The 20,453-nt window shown below is 41.5% G+C and overlaps 1 protein-coding gene across 5 annotated transcripts in view; it reads left to right on the forward strand.

Annotated features, from left to right (window-relative positions):
* AFF2 (ALF transcription elongation factor 2) overlaps positions 1–19,247 on the forward strand; it is a 359,389-nt gene extending 340,142 nt beyond the window's left edge. For 4 of the 5 annotated variants that reach the window (XM_053989974.1, XM_053989970.1, XM_053989971.1 and 1 more), the window contains exons 19-22: positions 456–503; positions 1,009–1,058; positions 5,316–5,530; positions 10,003–19,247. In XM_053989974.1, coding sequence (XP_053845949.1) covers positions 456–503; positions 1,009–1,058; positions 5,316–5,530; positions 10,003–10,124 — 435 coding nt within the window. In that variant the 3' untranslated portion in view covers positions 10,125–19,247. The remainder of the gene's footprint in view (positions 1–455; positions 504–1,008; positions 1,059–5,315; positions 5,531–10,002) is intronic. The other variant, XM_053989973.1, reaches the window with a different exon arrangement.
* The last annotated feature ends 1,206 nt before the right edge of the window (positions 19,248–20,453 follow it).

Genomic DNA, 20,453 nt, shown 5'->3' on the forward strand with positions numbered 1-20,453 from the left:
TCTGTGCTGTGAAACACCCCAAGTCATGCTCACACCCTCTGTGACAAGCAGTGGCTGCTGTGCAGGATTGCCCAGGCCAGGCCAGTGCCGTGGCTTGGACAATGTTTTCTGCTTTGGTCAGAAATGCTGGGCTGTGAGCTGTGGTTCAGAATCAAGGGTACTGTCTGTGCTCCACTGAATCTCTGTGCCTCCCATGCAACATAGTGATTACAGTAACCAGATGAGGGCTGTAAGAATGTGGGTAATACTTTGCAGAGAACTTGTAAAACTTGATTGAATTTTCACTGTGCGTGCTGACTTCTCAGCAAGGGAGCTGAATGATTGTTTTCAGAGGGCACACACAGATAGCCTCAGCCCTGATACTGCTACTTTGTATGGGAACTAAGATGCCGCTCAGTCTGAGCAAGGCTGGAAAGACCTGGGCTTTATTGTTGCTCGGCAATCTTTTTGTACAGGGTTTTACAAGGTGCTACACAGACGTGAAAGGCAGAATGAGTAAGCAGGTAAGGAAAGTCAATTTGTGCAACTAAAATATATAAAAACAAAAGCATTCAAACAGATCCGTACTAAAAACTTTATTTATAATACTATCTGAATCCCAAGCCACCTTCCCTAAGCAGCTTGGGAGGGATCAATTTCATTAAAGCATCAAGCCAAATTATTTTTGTTGTTTATTAAAATATCGAAGGTCCCTCTAAAGATAAGCAGTCATTTTCGCACTGAAGAACTTACTTTGTAGAATAAGTTTCAGTGGTAATTAAACCACTTCTTTGTGACCTACATCTGCTTTTACTGGAATTTATTCTCTCTTTCATCAAATGATTTTCAAGCTACTGGTTGGAACCTAGTAATCATCCACCAGCCACTTAATTATGGGACCAATGTGCAGAGCTTTTCTGCTCCATGCACTGTAGCTCTTGCAATGGAAAGGGGGAATGTTGAGCCTTGTGTCATCAGTATTCATGTACTTGCATCACCTGTATTTACATTTTGGTTTTGTACTTACAGAACTCTTCAAAAGCCTCACAGGCCCCCTCACCTTGGGGCGGCAATGGAAAGTGAGTATTTTCTGCTGAGTACTTCTGTCTGGAAACAAGTGGTTCCAAAAGGAGGGGAAGTGTTTTTCTGCCTCTAAAGGCAAAGGACAGGTCATGGGATTGGTGTTTAGGGAGCTGTAGGTATATTTCAACCATGTATCATGTAGAAACTGTTCTTCTGGGCTACAGAATTGATCACAGAGATGCCTTGGGTTCATGGGGGTGAGGGGCTCCCACTGGACTAAGTCAGATCCCCCTGTGAGCCATCCAGTGTGGGTAGGAAGGAAGAGCTGAATCACACCTTCAGGTGTGCAAAGCCTCCTTAAATCTAAAATCAGACATGGTCTGTGCTGAATTCTTTTGACAGTTTACTTCTCAAGCCAAATGAAGGCCATAAAAATATCAGTTAATTAGCTGGCAAGTACTATGACACTTTAGGAAGCCAAAGTAAAGTTAACCTTCATTGCAATGATTTTTCAATGATTCGTTCAGCAATGAAAGACCAATGAATATTTCATTGATATATGGTAAGTGCTGTTTAATAAAACTGAAGGTATAATCGTGATGAAAATGTGAAGGCACTTAGTCAGCCAATTATCAGTGGCTTCATATTAACGTTAAAACACCCTCACCTCAGATATGAAGTCAGGGTAATGCAGTGATGATCAGTGGAGGTGCATTGCTGCTGCATCCTTGCCTTTATCTTGCAGTGGCTGTTGCCAGCTGACACACATTTCTCCTGCTTCTTTGTCCTGGTCACACATCCAGGCACAAGTAAAACAAAGGTGAAGGACTTCACCTTTTTTTCCATCTTTATTTGAGTAGGCTAAATTCTAGGTGAAAATTATTATTATTAATGGTCTCTTTCTGGTGGTTCAGAAGAAGAAATCACTATTAGACACACCAGGGAAACAAAGGAGGGGTTGAAGTTTAGAACAAGAAGAACTCAAGTTTTCAAGACTTTGTACTCAATCAGGGCAAAACCAAAAATTCCAACATTTTGCTTAAAGTGAAATATTGCCTCAAATAATTCAAAATATTTTGCTGTATAGATAGGTATATATACACACCCCAAATACTCAGTTATTTTGAATATGTATGGTATTCTATTAAGGTATAGATTGTAACACAAACTAAAGTGATGAAATAAGAAATCACTTCAAATAAAAACTGAAAAAATATTTTAACACTGGAAAAGCAACTACTAAATTAAATTATTCATTATGTGCCAGTTTTTCCAGGCCTTGAAGTGTCAGTGAAACCTTGCATTGTAATAAAAATACATAAATGTTAACATAAAGTTTTAGTGATCAAATAGACCACTGGAGCATAACATCTCTTTTGTTCCTTAAGAAGGGGCTTGTACATAAACATTTCATGGAGCAGAAGTTATCCTTTTATTCCTGTCCTATAATAGACCCCTATGAAGTGTGTGCTCTGCAAGTGATGACATCTCCCTCGCTATTTAAAGCAGCTATGAGGTGTCCAGGATTGAGAATAAGTGGGTTTTGACTGGAGGAGAAAATTCTTGTCTGGCCACAGAGTAGGCAGCAGAAACCCAGCCTTCAGGTCAGCATCACTTCTAACATAACACCCAGCTGATCAGTCTCTTCCCACTAACTTTGGAGATAAGGAAGGAAAGCTCTGAAAGTGCACATCTCTGTCTTCTATTCAGGGCAGGAAGCACTTGACACGTGAGAGTAATTGAGTGACAAGGCCGTGTTACAACAGCATTATTGTGACACCTGTGACCCAACACACAGAGACCACAGTCCACACTCAGGTCTTGTGTCCCCTCTGTGTGGAGTCTCAGAAGAAAACATCTCTCCAGCTGGCTCAGAGCTGCTGTGTATCTCAGGTGGCTCCTAGTTCCTCCAAGGTTTGTCACGGGCCTCGTGCTGCCATTGGCAGCTTCTGCTCTGCCTTCCCCAGGTCTACTTGCTCTATAGTTTTCTCTTAATCCTCTGCAAATTTGTGTCAGATGAGAAGAGAAATCACACACCACAGAAAAAAAGACCAAACACCATCCAGCATATGGCATCACTGGAGATGGAGCAGCAGCCTGGTGCAGGATGGGGGGACAGTGGGGCAATCCCAGATATTTTTTTTTAACAAATTGGCATGGAGTGTAATCTAGTCAGGATCTCAGATCCATCAAAAATCACAGCTTGGCTTACTGGAATTTCTTCCTACTCGTTTGAAAGGGTTGTGAACCTCTACAAAGCTGGCCCAGGTTCCATCCTGGCAATGAAACAAATTTTCTCTGGTTTCATTACAGAAATGTTTCCCACCTCTAGCGACAGAAAGCACAAAATACAGAGATTTAGTAGACTCACTACAGTAATAATGGCTGTGCACAACAGGGTAAATGCAATGAACAATGTGCTTTATTTGGCAGAAGTGCGTCAGCTGGTTGTAAGTGGCTCTAACAAAATACTCTTGGTCTCCTCAGATAGTTATCATTTTTAACTGCTCCCAGACCTAATCTGGTATAGTTCAGCTCTTCTGTGCAATAAAGGCACTGTGGCAAGTCAGGTAACCAGGATGTTTTGAGACTTAAAAATAAAGCATTTGTGCATTAGGACATGCTTAAACTCTAACCCATAAGCTGGGTAAAAAGCTACAAGCTGCCAAATCAATGTGATCTCCAGCTCTGGAAGAAGAATGTATCACAGGAGCCTGTTGTTGAGCACAGGTAATAGCCGGGCACTGCTGGAAAATCTGCAGCAAAAGCTGTTGCCATCAATGCCTTTCAGCCCAAGGCTGTGCTGTCGTGTCAGTCTGTCCTGCAGCACCTTGAGGTGTCAGCAGGTGTGTGCCCAGGCAGGGCCATTGGCAGTGGCCTTTAAAGCCAAGAGGCCAAGTCCTTCTGTCCTGGGCTTTGGATCAGGCTCAGTGACTGAGCTTGATGCTGTTGCACACATGAGGCATTTACAGCTGCATGTCCAGGGAGGGGTTGCAACATCCCTGTCTGGAGAGTTTTGGTCTCTTTGCTTCATGCAGAGAGTGCCAGGAATGTCTTGGCCCTGCATCTCATGTGTATTCCACAGCAAATAGAATGCTTTTGTTTAGGCAAGTGCTTCCAAATGGGTGAATGAAATTACATCCAGCTGGGGCTGGTCACCAATGATGTTCCCCAGGGCTTGGTACTGTTTCATATCTTTATTGATGATCTGAAGCCCCCTTGATCTTGAAGGGGATCAAGGGCACCCTCAGTCAGTTTGTGGATGACACCAAGTTGGGCAGGAGGGTGGCTCTTTTTACTTCTCCCAAGTAACAAGTGATGAGACAATAGCCTCAAGTTGTACCAAGGGAGGTTTAGATTGGAGATTAGGAATAATTTCTTCACCAAAAGGGTCATCAAACACTGGAATAGGCTGCCCAGGGACGTGGTTGAGTTGCCTTCCCTGGAGGTATTTGAAAGTGTCTTGATGTCAACACGGCATGTGAGGACATGGGCTACTGGTAGACTTGATAGTTCTGGATTAACTGTTCGACCCAATGATCTTAAAGGTATTTTCCAACCTGACCAAATCCAGGAACCTATATATTTTCAAAGAGAATAGCTGTTCTGTGAGCATTCAGCACTACACAGCTCTAAACAAGAGCGTGCTGTGCTGACCGCTGCACTGCCTGCAGCCAGCAGGTGATTCCTAATTGATGGTGTTAGAATTAAAGGAAAATCTATATTAGAACATTAGTGCCTCACTAAGTAGGTAACTTAAAACACTGCACTGTGCAGAACTGTGTGGATGAACTGTAGGCAATTAGAACAAATCTCCATAGCCGTAAAGAATCCTATGGAGATGTTCATAATCCTACAGTACCCTCAGGTCCTAATACTGCTCTGCAGGGTGCTTTTAAGACTTGCTCTTTACTTATTGTGGTGACTGTTTTTGGAGCAAACTGTCATTGTGGTTTCCAGAAACTACTTTGATAATAAGCCAATATTGTACATTGAGTGTTTTCTAACTGCCAGTGCAGCTTCTGGCAGCAGGTAGAAAAATCATTACAGCTACGAGATGCTTCTTTCTCTGAAAGATTGCTCTATTTTTATGATAGATTTTTTTTTTAAATAACAGATTCATTTAAAGGGGGAATTAAATCCCTTTTTTTTTCAGTTATTCCCAGTTTATAAGCTGTCCTTTCTCATAAAGTCAGGAGGTAAACTGCACGCTCCCCCTTTACTGGGGTGCAGAGTTAACTTTCCAAGTGCATTTAGGACGGCAGTAAAGTGGGGGGTGTGAGGGGGACTCACTTTCTCTCTGCCTCTTGCAGGAGCACAGAAACCCCCTCGCCCATGTCCCTGAGCCCGTCCCCCGTCAGCTCTGCTGGAAGCAGCTCGGGCACTGCCGGCTCTTCCTCGGCGGGGACCATCACCATCCCCCAGCGCATCCACCACATGGCTGCCAGCCACGTCAACATCACCAACAACGTCCTGCGCAGCTACGAGCACTGGGACATGGCTGACAAGCTGACCAAGGAGAACAAAGGTGCTGCCCTCTCTGCTTTCTCTGTGTCCCCTTTGGCTCCCCAGCTTTAGCTTTTGCTGTGCCCTCTGAATTTGGACCCAGAACCAGCACATCTAAGAGCACAACTGTGACAGCTTGAGCAAACAGACCAAATCTGCTTGCTGGTTGCTGTAGCCAATGCGTATCTTCTCTTGTCAGGCACAGAGGGGGATGTGTAACACACGCTGAACATGGGGCTATCAGAGCAGCTGGCAAATAATTTAGTGAACACAAGCCCCAAGTGATGAGAGCTTTTAAGTCTGCAAATTCGTTCACAGTTTCAGCCTCTCGTAGAGCACTGAGGTTATTTTCAGATTGCTCTGTCAACGGGTTTAAGACTATCAAAATGCTAGCTAGGATAATAAGCAAACACTAGATGTTTATGTTTATGTGGGGAGTCCGATTAGGAGATGTCCACTGAAAGCCATGACCTTGACTCTCCTATGATTGGATTGCAGATCTGTTTGTTTATTCCTAACAACAAAATGTAAGTCTTTACCACAGTCATTTCAAAGGAGTTTGGGCAAGCAGTTTGTGATGGATTATATGAAGTATAGTGGAATGACTGAGATATAACTAAGGGACAAATTTGGTCTGCTGTTGGCCAGCTGTGAACTCCCCCATGACAATGTAGTTATTCAGATTCTAGCTTTGGGCTTCCATAAATCACTGAGAAAGCTTCCTTTGACACTAGAGGTACAGAACCTAACTAGGAAATAGTCTCATCGTCAATTGGCTCATTCTCTTAAATTATAGTGAGATTTCAAATGGCCGACTTGTCCTGACAAATGTGCTTGCTGTATGCAGTTTGATCTTACTCCCATTAATGTCAGTGGCAAATTTCCACTGATTTAGAGAAACTGAGCTTGAGATTTATAGAGTTTTATGTCTGAATGGTGGGTCATAATGATCCATCCCTGGATGAGGAACAATAATAGAAGTTCTGTCCAGTCCTCCCCACTGCTTCTTGTCTTTGTTCACATTGATTAATTTAGTAGCAGTGCAGTCATTTTGGATTTTTTCCATAGCTGCATCCATTTTCACAAACTGTGAAAGCGATTCCCTGTCAAATGTAATGCAGAATGTTACAGTGGGAATACAGAAGGATGCCCTGATAGGAGGAAGAGATGGTGATAATCTTGTAATTAGCCCTGTGTGTTGTGGAGTTGTTAAATGTTCTACTTGGTATTAAATCAAAATAGCTCAGGCATTCAGCCAGCAGACAGAAAATGTACCCAGCCACTGCTGTTATCAGTCCTATAGCTGGATGAGAAAAAACCTGCTGATTCTCTTTCTGCATTTTCCTCCCTACTCTCTTCTTTGTTCTCATTTTGATTTATGATCAAATAAACCCAATTCTGCAAAGCCATATAGGAATACTCTTTATTCAGATGAGCAGTCCCTTTGACTTTACTGGGACTGGATGCATGAATAAGGGTTTCTCACATGAGCAAGACATTTAAGGTTGTGACCTGTTCTTTCATATCTTGTTTCACAACCTGCAGACATATTACAGGGAATGCAAAGTTCATGTTACTTCAAATTTCATTTAAGTATTGTAAACCATTGGAGAGATATCAGAGTTTCCTACATGCTATAGCATGTCTGCCTTTATATATTTTCTGGAAAGATACCTCATTTCTAATTAAGTGCTTGATTTAAAGTTGCATGCTTAAACACAAATTGCAATTTGAAAAATTCATGGTGTAGCAAAAAGTATATGAGAACTGTCGTAGTACTCTGCAGGTCTCCATCATACCACATGAGGGATTCTCTTTAAAAAAGGATGTAGTCAAGACGCTTTGACGTGAGAAATGGTGCAGTGTTTCATGAAAACTGGCTGTAATTGTTTCACTAGATGTCATCTGCCCCTCTCAAATAATTCAAAGCACCCTTATCTGGTTGGCTGGAACAGGAGTCACTGCTTTCTCTGTAGTGATCTCCAGTCCACCTTTGCCAGCTGTCTCAGCTCTGGCACTGCCCAAGCTCTGCTGCACTGGCCTGTGGACTGGGGGTCAAAACTGCCCCGTGACAGCAAACAGGACAGTGCAAACCCCAGACTCTGTTGTGAGTCCCAGGTGATCATTTGGCCTCTCTCTCAGAAGCTTGGGCAGTCAGTTCAATATAAAAAATGAGATTTTCCCCCATCCCATTGAAATAAGAATGATGTCAAAACCAAAAAACCCACACACCTGCAAAGAAACCATGGTAAAAAAAAAAAAAAAAAAAACCTAAAAAACAAACCCAACCAGATTCCCAGATTCAGTCACTTTTGTGGGTTTTTGTGGTCTGTTCTAATTGTTTCTCTTGTCTTCTGAATCACAGGGTGTGTCTTGCATAAGAATATGTCCTTGATGATCTGTCCTGAGATGGGCATAAAACTGTGGCCTAATAGCAATTACCTGTGGGTCTTACTGCTGTCCTGAATGTTTCTTAGGTCATGCCCATGCAGTCACAAGGAATTTCCACCACACTGTAGGAGCTGTGCAGCCGCCCCTTGTCCACGGCTGCCAGCTCAGGTTTTGTGCTCCTCTGAGTCTGCCTGCATGCTCCCAGTTTGAACTTGCCTCATGTTCAGCTGGCTCAGAACAGCAGACAGAAGCCTTTCTTTGTCAGCCTGACAAAAGATGTGCCATTAAAATAAAAATGCATAGCAAGAGAGAGAGCGGCAGAACTGTGATTCACCAAGCTGATCTGGTTTGAAAACGAAAGCAGAAACATAACTGCCATGTACCTCTGGTGGAATTTCCCTTGGTCCATAGAGTTGAGAGTGTGGGGAGAATAGATGTAATTTGGCATAAATCTGCGTCTATAGTAGGCCAAACTAAACTGCAGATTTCCCAAAGCCCGTGGGATGGTTTGTGTTGGATCACCTAAAGTGGTGTTGTTCACCATCTATAGCATCAAACTCTCAGCTGACTTTACAAGATCGGATCTTTTTTTTTTATGCTTCTGAAGAAAGCAGCACTTCTTCTCTACAGTAGAAAACTACCAGCTCTGTAAGGAGCAAGACCTGTTCTCTCACGCATAAATTTTTTAAGTGGCTTCAAGTGCTTGTAGCTTTTTCCAGAAATATTAACCTGAAATTAGGCTTTAAGGTGAATTCTCAGTGTTTAAAGCAATTATTCTTTATTTGAACCTAAAATGAGATCTCTAGAATTCAAGCAAGATAGTGCACCATTTCATCAAAATGTATTGATTTTACACTGGAGGGGATGAATGAAAGACAGAGAAAGGAAGATTAAAAGTAGCTGCTGGCTGCAGCATCTCAACAGCACTGGTGCTAGCCCTGAGCTCTCATTATGCTTGCCTCCAGCCAAATCACTTTGTGCTCTGATACTGCTGTAGCTCCCAAGCTGACCAGGGTCAGGCTGTCAATACTTGGATAGAAGACCTCAAAGCAGCACTTACTCGCTGAAGAAAGTACTGATAATGATTTTGTACCCAGCATCTGCTTTCTTGAAGTGCAGCCAATGCAGTGCTGGCTGGCTCAGTGTACTGGATTGCAGACAGGGTGAGAATGTGAGGGCTCGGCCATTCCTTACTGTGATTGTTGGTTGTTATCTGAGCTCTGAGGGGCTTCAACTGAGAGCGGGTTCCCACTTGCCTAAATATAGTGTAAGTGTTGTACATGTGGGAATGCCTGTGCCCCAGCGAGCATAAAGAACTGTGGGAGAATACAGGGCACAATTCAGTTCTCCATTGACAGCAATTAGGAAAGGTCTGTTGGCCCTAACAGGATTAGTCTTTCACCCAGAGAGCATCTAACACATGACATAAAGTAAACTGGTGTATCGCTTCCTAACTGGGGCTCTCTGTTTAGTGACCTCCTGTTAACCCTTCCTGACCAGGAATCCCAGGGCTGGGATTCTTCCCCCTTAGAGGTTCCCATCTCCAAGGAGTTATTTTCCTGCTGTGTTGTTTGTCTGCTCTTCCTCCCTGGCTCCCATCCCACACTCATCCTCTGGGGCCTGCAGCTGCAGCAGGGTGAGCAGAGGGCCAAAAGTGCTGCAATGTCAGTAACAGAAATTAGAGGGTGGGGAAAAGAGCAAGAAAGGTCTTCTAGTCTGGAAAGCTCCAGTCTAGCCCTTCATGTCTGGGAAAGACTATAGCATGGAAAATTAATGCAAGATTTCATTACCAGCTATTTAAATAATATAGTCAGCAAATGTAATCTTGAAAAACTGACAGTGAAGATGATCAGACTTAAAGGAAGACTACTGGCAACCACTCATACCATCCTGTGGTGGACTTCCAGCGTGGATAATCTAATTTGGTTTGTTTCAATATATTGTTGTTGTTTAAATTCTTTCTTATTCACCATATGCTCATGTGCACAACTGTCTTTAGAACTCACCAATTACACTGTGCTGCTTCTGAGTGGGAAATCATAGTAATACCTCTATTTCTGTACCATTGCCTGAAAAATTGCTTCTGTTTCTTGTGTATTGCAGAGTTCTTTGTAGAGCTGGACTCAGTGATGGGACCCTTAACACAACACAGCAGTATGACCAATCTGGTTCGTTACGTTCGCCAGGGACTCCACTGGCTCCGCATCGAGGCTCATTTGTTGTAGTGACTGCTGCCCTGTTCATGACATCCCCATTCTTCTACCTCTACCAGCGCAGAGACGATCACTGGTGGAACTCCACTCATTTTTGGAAGTTTATTCATGTAACTTCATTTTTATTGCCTTTTTTAATATCCTATCTATTGGAAGTAGAAGTCACCATAAATGAAACTTATGACTCAAGAGCAGTATGTGTTGTACCATCTAATCATCTTTGACAATTTTCTATGCCTTGTGTCTCCTGGATCCTGCCATCCTTATGTGCTTTATGGAACGGTACATTCCCTGCAGTGTTGTTTTAAGTCCATGCTGCCTTCAAGTGAAAACAAAAAAAGCACTTTGAGAAGATACGGATTCCTGAGAAATAGTACAAAGCGTCTTAAATATTTGAGGGTATATATGAGAAGTCCCTTCTGAAATAAATTAGTAGAAGTTATAGCTATTCATTCAAACTCATCTTCTGAACCTGAACCAAGCTTTTTGACGCTTAATTCTGGCATCATTACCTGACTCAGTACATTCCTAAGATTTCATACTCCCTGTGGGTTTAATCTCTAAAAGAGAATGTTGAATATCTTACAGGTACATAATGTAAGATCACCAAAGGTGTTAAGAGGTAAAAGGTTGAAGGAATGCCTCATTAAAGAATGATGACACACTATGCAATGAGGTTTTGATATTCCATTCTTCCTGTTAATTGTTGGCTTAATAATTTCAGTAGGAAGCAAAATTTATTGCAGTTTTTAGGCAGTTTCAAAATATTAGCTTTCTTAGTCTTATCTACCATTCCTATACTAAATCTGTGAATTTTCTTTCTGTTTTACTGTTTAGTCTCAAACAAATACTTATCCAAGATTTTTCTTCATAGAACAATCTCTCCTTGCATAGTGACTCACTGAAAGCAGATTTTAACAGGACTGCTGCACTCTAAGCATTGATATTGTATGTAGAAGTCCATTAATAAGTGTATGCAGATTCTTCATTAACTATCTAGAAGTTTAACTAACCAGCTACTGTTGAAACATTATAATTCTATGTGGCATCAATTTTCACCTGTTTTGTTCATTTCAGAGCATTAGAAACGAACAGTATTATCTTGCTATCTTGAAAACAATGTCAAATTAAATAAAATCACCAGATTTACCCAAAAGCAATATAACATTTGTTTAATAATGGCCATGAATACTTCAGTCAGATTACCTTTTCTCCAAGCTTTGCATCTGTTTACCCATGCTGTCATGTTTTGGACCATTCCTCTAATGCGTGAATAATAATGAGACAATTCAGATAGAATTTCAAAGCAATTGTGAATAAATTGCACCATTTCACATTTGCTCTTTCCTCTTATTTTTTTCCCTGTTATAAACTGCACTGCTCTTCTGGTGCCGCTGCAAGAAGCGCTGGTGCATGAAACAAAACAAAATGAATTTATATCAATAATTCACAAGACTTTAAATGGTCTCATCTCATTCTTGATATAATGCCTGCATACCTTACTGAACTGTAAATTCCATTTCTATAAACAAAAAATGCTCATAGCAATGTAAATATTATTCTGTCTCATCTCATTGAAATAATACAATATGTGTATTAAATGCCATCCAGATATTAGTTAATTGCAATTACCTTCTGCTATATAAACCTGTATATTCTTTAATCTGGTGAGTTATTGGATTCTACTCACTGGGTTGTGACCAGATAAATAGGACAAATTTGCATTTAAAAGGTTCAGACTGTTAAGATTTTTAGAGCAGGCCTTGGATATTTGCAATAAGAGCAGTTTAAGGACTCTGCCTAGTGCACATTTAAGACAAACATTTCTGTAGCTGTTGCATATTAGCTCCCTGTAGTACTACCTTTTCTTAAAAATCAATAATTCCTAACATTTTGTTCCACAAGACTGTATTGTAAACACAGCCAATGTGCATCATTAGAGAAACCATCCAGTGGAGGGTTTTCTGCAAAGGACATTTGCAGAACATGCCCATCCTGTATTATCTGCACATTCCTGTTCCTGAAGTGTTTGATTCACCCTTATCTGTTCTCTGAGGGTTTCAGTAACACGGCTGAAACCTGAATCTGACACATTGGTCATGCCAACTCTGGCCCCAGTAGCTAATGAATAAAACCAGTGAGAACTATTCAGAAATGTAGATGAATGGTGGTGATCGGGGTTTTTTTAAAGAAAAAGAAAATGAAAGATTTGAAATAATTTTTTAACGTTGGGTACTTGAGATGACCTAAGGTTGGGCTGTTTTTTTCATAAGCCAGAGTTTTCCATTGTTTTTGCAAGTAACTATTCAGTCTAATTAGGTGCATTGTCATCACTTGCTCCTTTAATGTAGATTGAAATCCAAGACTTCCATGCATTTACAAGGAATAGCAATGTCTTGAAAGTCTTCAGACACAGGACTCTTCAGAGTTTGCTGCAGTCGCTCAGTGATCACCATATATTATCTTTTCCCTGTTGCTTGTGGTAAACAGGTTCCTATCTCTAAATTTATCCCATGTTCAGTCTTTTGCTTAAACAGCTTAAGGAATTAGCCCTCCTGATTTTGTATCCTGTGACTTAGGTTGAAATGTATGCTGAATTAATGGCATGATGATAATAAGTCCAGCAGTAAAGTCTAGGATCACAAGCCAACTTACTATTTAGCAGTCTTGTTTCAAAAGCAGCTTAGAAACAAATTAAATATGGAGAGTAAATTACTGTCTTATCCCTGGGGATGATGCTTCTTTTGGGTTAGTTATTAAGGATTATTGCACTTTTACAGGCACTATATTCATCTCATTTCAATTGCCAACATGTCATCATGGAATCATTTTACTCCTTAAAATATTACTTCCAGCAGAGCTAATCAAATAAGATTGTTTGTTTGTTTCAGTCCATGGGGAAGCAGAATGTCTGTGTTTGGGCATTTGCAGTGTCTGCACTTAAAACTGCCCAATTCAGCCTTTCAAACTCATTAACCAAGCACCAAAAATTACAAGATTGGCTTAAAATTGTGGTTTGGTTTTGTTGGTTTTTTTAAATAAACTCTTTGGTTCCTGTATTGCCTTTTGGGTGGTGAGCTTTGGGACTGGTTTTATTACACATTTTCAGTCATTTTACAAGTGTGCCAAGGGCTGGAACTGATACATTTCTTTTTAATAGTGATAAACAGTGATATAATCTCTTGACTTCTGTAGCTGGATTTAAGAAGGATACCAGGTTTTGTAGAGCACTGCCAGAACTGACAAGACTGTCATTTGTGACCCATGCCTGAGAAGGTTTGGAGCAGTGAAGGGAACAGGCCTGTAAAGGGCTAAACTCAGGCATTTGGGATGAAAGACCCAAGGGCAGCAAATTCCTAAATTCTCAAGAGAGGCATCTACATAGCACTTAACCTCCACTTCAAGGCCTGCAGCAGGTCTTAAGTATTTGACAATGTGCAGGCAGAATATCCAGCTCCAAGTGCAGTGAACATCTCCAGCCACAGGATGTGTGTTGGGTGCTCAAGAGAAGGGAGCTGAAGGAAAGCATTTTTGTGATCGTGTTGGTGGCAACTTTCACAGCTTGCATTTTAATTCACTTCTTCTTACATGTTCTTTGGACTTTCAATTATTGAAATATTCTCTCTGTGAAAAGATTGCCTCATTTATAAATTATCTCCTTTGAAAAGTAGAGACAGATCTGTTGATAGTTATGTGGGGGATTTCAAAAAATAGGATTGGAGATCTTCATTCCTCCTAAAGAAACAAAATAAGCCAATTGAATCTGAAATTTAATTTCCATGCTTTTTTAAATTTCACAGATTTTATTATGTTCTTCTGTTATGACAGTTTAGATTCACTGATGTTTTTACATACTTTGGAAAAAATGTTTCAGTGAGTTTTTATCAGCATTTAATGCTGTCTAAATCAAATTATTAGTTTTGTGAGTGTAAATAAACAGGTAACAAAAATGGGGCTGGTAGGGATTCTGACTTAAGTATTAACATACTTCATTATTTGGAGTTCAGGAGAAACTCAATGCAGCATTGAAGCAAGCCCATGAGTGTGAGTGTGTGTACACATCTGTATGGATTTATGTGTAGATTTGCAGCAGAAAGCTCCTGCTCATTACTTCATAGCACAGGAGAAAAGATACGGTAGCTGTAAACAGAAAACACTCCTACCACTGCAAGTGGTAGTGGCATTATTCAAGTGTTCCTCTGTAGTTTGTGCATAGTCCTGTTTGCATTTACTGCCTCTTGCAGACGATGAAGGTGTGCAGGAAGTAGCAGCAACTCTGTCATTTTAGTCCTGTGGTCCCTAAAATCAGTGTAAGAATGAATGTGCTGTGTCAATGTGCTGCTTTTCAGATTAACTCATTTGCCATAGACCACTGTCTTGAAGTTTTAAGAAAGACAAAATATTTAAGAAGTCACCAAAGAAAATTAAGTTGCCATTCTGGAGCAAGTGTAGAAGTGTCCCAACTGTAGGCAGGCTGCAGACCAAGGGGTCATTTCAAAGGGCCTTTCCCTCTCAGCATCTCCCTGACTTCACCTGAATACACTGGGAGTGAGGCAAAGGGGATGAAGATGGAAAACTAATCTACTTGTTCTTATGATATCTTCCAGCTTTACTTTACATGCTACTTTATAAATACAAATAAAACAAATCTTAATGCTGGGAGAGCTCAATTCCTCAGTTTCCAATAATCCTCCTGAACTTCCATGATATAACCAGAGCACACCAATGCATACAGGCATTCTCTGTTGTCTAAAGAGATATGTCTATATGGGGGCATATTTTGGTTATATCACTTGATATTTAGCCTATATGTATAGGCTAAAAGCTATTGGGGTCTCCTTCATTACTGAAACCTCTCTGCCACTGAATGCAAAATGTTCCTGCCTGACTTAGAGAGTCGTCATCTTCTCCCCAGTACCCTTGTCAGACCTCCCTTTCTGATGGACTTCATAGATTTCCTTAAGCCATTTTGTTTCAGAGATGTTTTGTCTTCCAAGATCAAGGATTCTGATCATCTCACACCACTTTAAACCTCTTGTGGTGGCTGCTGAAGTCATGATAGATTGAGTTCAGATCTTGTGTTCAACTCGGGGGAGGATGTGGCTCTATAGAGAGAGATGAGAGCAAATTCAGGTGCAGATGCGTTACTCATAAAACTGGTGTCACATGAAAATCAAACCTGGCCTCATCAGGAGGCACTGCAGCAGAAATACTGTGATGAAAAGCTGTTCCCAGAATCACAGGGTGTGTAGTGACATGTCAGGCAGTTCACTGGCACTGTAATGATATTAGGCAATGGTAAAGATGTCAAGAGTGGTTTAAATAAAGTGGGGCAAGCTGCTGTGGTCTGGCATTGTGAATTTAAGCTGAGTGTGCTTCTTGGGAAAGGGGACTTATTACTGTTGATGTGTCCTGCAAAATAATACCTATATCATGGTATCCTGTGAAATCAGAATACAGCACCACCACTTCCAATTCTTCAATGCACCTCAGAGTGCCACCTCATGTCACAGAGAGGTAATTCTGGTCACCACCCTGAAGTCACCATCCAGTTAAACCTTTATGTTTACTTTATTTTTACAACAGAAGCAAGGACCAAGCCCAAAGGTCCAGCAGCCACCTTAGGCAGCATTGTGTGACCTGATGTTGCCTCCCACAGGCTGTAGAGCCGCACAGAGCTCCTGAGCCCTCAGCCTGCTCTGGGTGTTGGACTACTACAGGTCTGTGTGGTGTGGATGCCCACATAGCCCTGTCCACTGTCCTGGGGGAGCAGTGCTGTGTCCAGGAGGGCTGAGGGACCCCAGCCCCACTGCCTGGGTGAGCAGAGCTGTGGCTCTGCATTGCTTTCAGGTCTTGGTCTCTGCAGCTGCAGATGGACTGGGATTTGAGCACTCACTTGTACTTGCACTGCGTCTGGAAATGCCAATCAAGTTGACAGAAGCCGTGCACACGGTGACAGCGTAGAACTCAGTCAATACCCACTGTACAAAGAATTGGAATTTAATTGTGGTGTCCAGAGGACCACTCGTGTTTACAGGACTCTGACTGAGTCCCACTGATGCCAGTCTAAAAAGTCATGTGAGTGGACAATGCAGCTGTTTGAGGCTTGTTTTCTTCTTTGATTTTAACTGAGTTCCTCTATCTGCAAGTTCCATAAGCTCTCTGTGTTAGATATAAATTTACTCACAGCTGTGTGAGTGTCACCCTATTGTAATACCATTGAAAGACCCTTCAAGTATAGATAGGCTTAATTTGCATTGTTGTCTTCTTCTCAGAATTCAAAGGAAGATCAGATTCTGAGGTGAATTTAATTGTTTTATTGAACAACAGTAACTACAGTGGACCAAAATTTGAGCTTAGCAAATGTAACTTGGCTCAACTGGTGGAATTCATGGGACCAAATTCTGCTGTCATGTGGCATTAGTGCAAGTCTTACAGAGCTTGCCAAATACTGTTTATCAAAGGAGAAGCTGGATAAAAAAAAAATGCCATAACCTTACTGGAGTTGTGTGTATTAGGCCAGAACTTAAGTTGCATTAACCCAATTAATTGAATGGAATTCCATCCATTTTTGTTCTGGCTGGGCACTCATCTCAGTGAAAGTAGCTCAAGGTCTGTGTACTAGAGCTGGAATAACTGCAAGCAGATTTGCTCTTCAAGCAGACCATGTGTTGACTCAGCCCTGGCTCAGGGAAACCACCACTGACTTCATGACAAGTAACGATGTTATGGACACGGAGAAGCTTTGACCCACTGGCAGGAGACATTTACCCTTGAATTTATGAAAGAACGGAATAGTGGCTAGCAACACAAATGTTTTATTTATAACAGAGGTAGAGTACAAGTTCTTCAGCTGCTGTAAACTGGTAAAGAAGTACTGATTTCAGTGGAGTTAATCCAATATGCACACACCAAGGAGCAAACCCTCTAATCCCAGACTAATTTTTGCCAGTATATCTCTATGCAGATAAACTCCCAAAGCTTTTATCATCATGCCTTTTAACTGATCATGCCATTGAAATTATTAACATACCATAAGCCTTGCCTGTGAGGAAATACTGTACGTTGCACAGCTATGCAGTGTACAGCACATCATAAAACTGCTTTAGACCACCCAGTCTGGAGACGTGTTTTCAGAAAGGAGATGGGCAGAGCATCTTTTGATCTGATGTCGATTACACCTCACTCTGCACTTCCACAGCTGAGTTTTTCATACAGTCTGAGTGATGGCTGCATGTTTCTGATGACTGTGGGCCAAAGCTTCAGCTGATGTGCCTCTAAGTAGCTCTGTGGATGTCAGTGCTGATTTACACCAGCTGAGAAACCAGTCCTCTCCCTTTTCATACTGTGCTCCATGCCCTAATGCAGCTTTATAAATGCACACTGAGGCTGAGCATATATTGAACTATTCCAATTCAGTGCCAGATAATCCCTGCTAAAAAAAATTGGAGGGTAATTTCTGCTTGCCATCTAAGCAAACATATGTTTTGGTTTTAACTAAAAGCATGTTGCAATTTCATTACCTACCAGTTTAAATATTTACTGGCATCAGCATTAGCTTGCATAGAAAAATGGCAAATAAATTCAAACATGTCATAAATTCTCTCAGTCTAGAGATGGAATCTGTTACTTTAGCTCAAAGACATTGCAGCAGGCTAAAGTGGTTTTTCTAAGCCAATTGGGTTCTGTACATTTAGAAGTCATGGCAAATATTTATCTAGGCCCAATTCTGCTGTTCTTCCCCTGAGCATCCTGGTCAGCAGGTTGCTCCACTGAAGTCCACAGAAGTAACTGCTCAGCACACAGATTGCAGAAGCAGGCACTGAATATGTTAGGTTGCTGCAATCAGGGGTTTAATTTTAGCCATATGTATCATTTGAGGACACTTAAAAATTATGTACTTTTTATCCAAGCTGCCAGTCCTTGTATTTCCATAAAATATTGTATAACTTATTCCTGTCTGTATTTTTGACATCTCTGGATTGCATATCTTCTACTGAATCTTAAATGCTGGGTTTTTTTTAAACCTACATTCAAAATGTCTAGGACATACCATCACAGAATATAAAAACAAGTCAAAGATCTGGTGATGTTTTGCTTTGGTTTTGAGCTCTCCTTCAGTTTGTGTTTTGGCTTGGCTGTGGTACTCCCAGAATTTTTGGAATGGCTCAACTCAATTCAAGTTTCTTCCTGTCTTTTAGAAAAAAAAAAAAAAAAAGCAAAATACAACTAAGGTTCAGGGAAAGCAATCCCGGCAAACTTGGTGGCTGTTTGCTCTTTCTAGCTGTCCTGATTTTTTAACCCTGCCATGGTGGGAGTAGTCTAGTCTGTGGGTTCTCTCACCCACCATTTCTGGCTGTTGTGGCAAATACTATTTTTTTGCTTTTTTTTTCTTGTGTGTGTGTGTGTGTGTGTGTGTGTGCGTGCATGTATAATTAACCAAAATATCAGGAAAATTTATATATGCTTTCTTCTGGTTCCTGGAAATAGAGCAACATTATGACCTTATGGTCTTCCAGCAAAAGTCAGATTTAATTTCTGCATTGCAGTGCAACTTTATTAGCTATTGGAATTAGATTATGGTTTACTAAATGGCCTTTTACCTTACGTTCTTATGTTCTTATTTTTTATTTGCTATTGAAGTAGCCTCTTCTTTTTCTCATGTTGGCAAGTATCATATCAATAATCATTGCAATTCCACAAGGTGTCTTTGTTCTGAACAAGCATGTTATTCTTGTAAAGTTTTAAGTATAAGTTAAGATGTTTTGTACAGACCAAGGTAACTGTTAAACTGTCAAGCAATTACTGAAATGTTGTATAGTTATAAAAGTTTGATTTCTTTTGCTTTATATGTATAAAATTGTATCTTGCCTGTTTTGCTTTGTATTTCCAACGTGTTGCACAATTACGCATTTTGTTTACATTTGTTCCTTCAGAAAAAAAAAAGAAATAACAGTAATACTTTATGTACAAACATTTTAAATGTACTTTTGTTGTTTTTAAACACAATGTCTCTGTATAAATAATATTGGTTGAACTGGTACATTCGTGTCTCTCATAGAGGGATTAATTATACTGCCAGTGCATTGAATTATTTAAAAAAAAAAGTAAAATAAAATTTTTATGAAAATGTAACCCATTTTATCACTATAAATTATTCTGTCTTCTGCTATTTTCTCATTCTCCTCCCAGGACAGAATAAGTATGGTACAGTAAGTACTGTTGTGGGAGAGCCATCATTGGCTTTAATTTTTAATCAATGTGTTTGTGCCATTGCGGCAACTTAAAATGACTTGATGTTAGAAAATCATGTAGTGCTGATACCAGCTGTGAGGTAACGGGATCAATAATGTGCTTTCCCCATCCCCGAGGGGCCTCAGCTGCAAGACAGCAGCCTAAATCCTGTCTGTCCCAAGGGGGCCCGGAGAGCAGAGGGGCCAGGCTCCCGAGGAGGGTTTTTTGGACAAGCAGCCCGGGGCTCCAGCGGGATTGAAGTGGTGCCACTCAGCGTCACCGACCCTCTGCCGGGGTGCCTTGTTCCCCAGGGGCTTCCCGGCATGACAGAACTGGGAACGCCACGTTGTGTATCACCACTGCAGAAATAGCTCTGATGGGCAGTGCCACGAATACCAGCTGAGAGATGTGGAGAGCTCTCTGAAGATGCAGAGCAGCGTGTGATGTGGCTGGCCAGTGCCAGGCTGAGCGCGCTGTGCTGCTGCTCACCGGGCAAGTGAGGTCGAGGTGCCCGCAGGGAGAGAGGAAGCGCAGCTCTCCCGAAACAGAGTCCATCTTGGGCTGCTGTCTCCAAGCGAAAGAAGCCATTGCTGTGGTTTGCTTCGTGGCCTCTCACGCTCACAATCCTGCTGAAAACATTTCCATCTCAGCCTGGAGAGCTGCGTGCTCTGGAGGTGCTGGAGGATGGCACGGCTGGGGGGCAGCTGGTGGGGACATCTCATCCCAGACAGTGCTGGGGATGGGGTGGTGAGCCCAGGGTATAGATGGTGTCACAGAATTCCTGGAGAGCCACACCAGTAGGTGTTAGTCTGGATTTGGGGCTGAGTATCTGTTGCAATGTCCCCCTTAGAACAAAGGACCAGTAGCTGGTGTCTTCCAGCTTCTCATGTTCCAATAACTCTGACCTCATGAAACAGATTAAAGCTCTCTGGTCTGACCAGACTAAGGCTTTTGCAGTTCATCATCCCACTTGTCTGAATAGTTACCTGTAAAATGGTAAGGACCAGTAGCTGGTGTCTTCCAGCTTCTCATGTTCCAATAACTCTGACCTCATGAAACAGATTAAAGCTCTCTGGTCTGACCAGACTAAGGCTTTTGCAGTTCATC

The sequence above is a fragment of the Vidua macroura genome, chromosome 14 (assembly GCF_024509145.1).
Source record: "Vidua macroura isolate BioBank_ID:100142 chromosome 14, ASM2450914v1, whole genome shotgun sequence".
In the NCBI taxonomy this organism is placed as follows: Eukaryota; Metazoa; Chordata; class Aves; order Passeriformes; family Viduidae; genus Vidua; species Vidua macroura.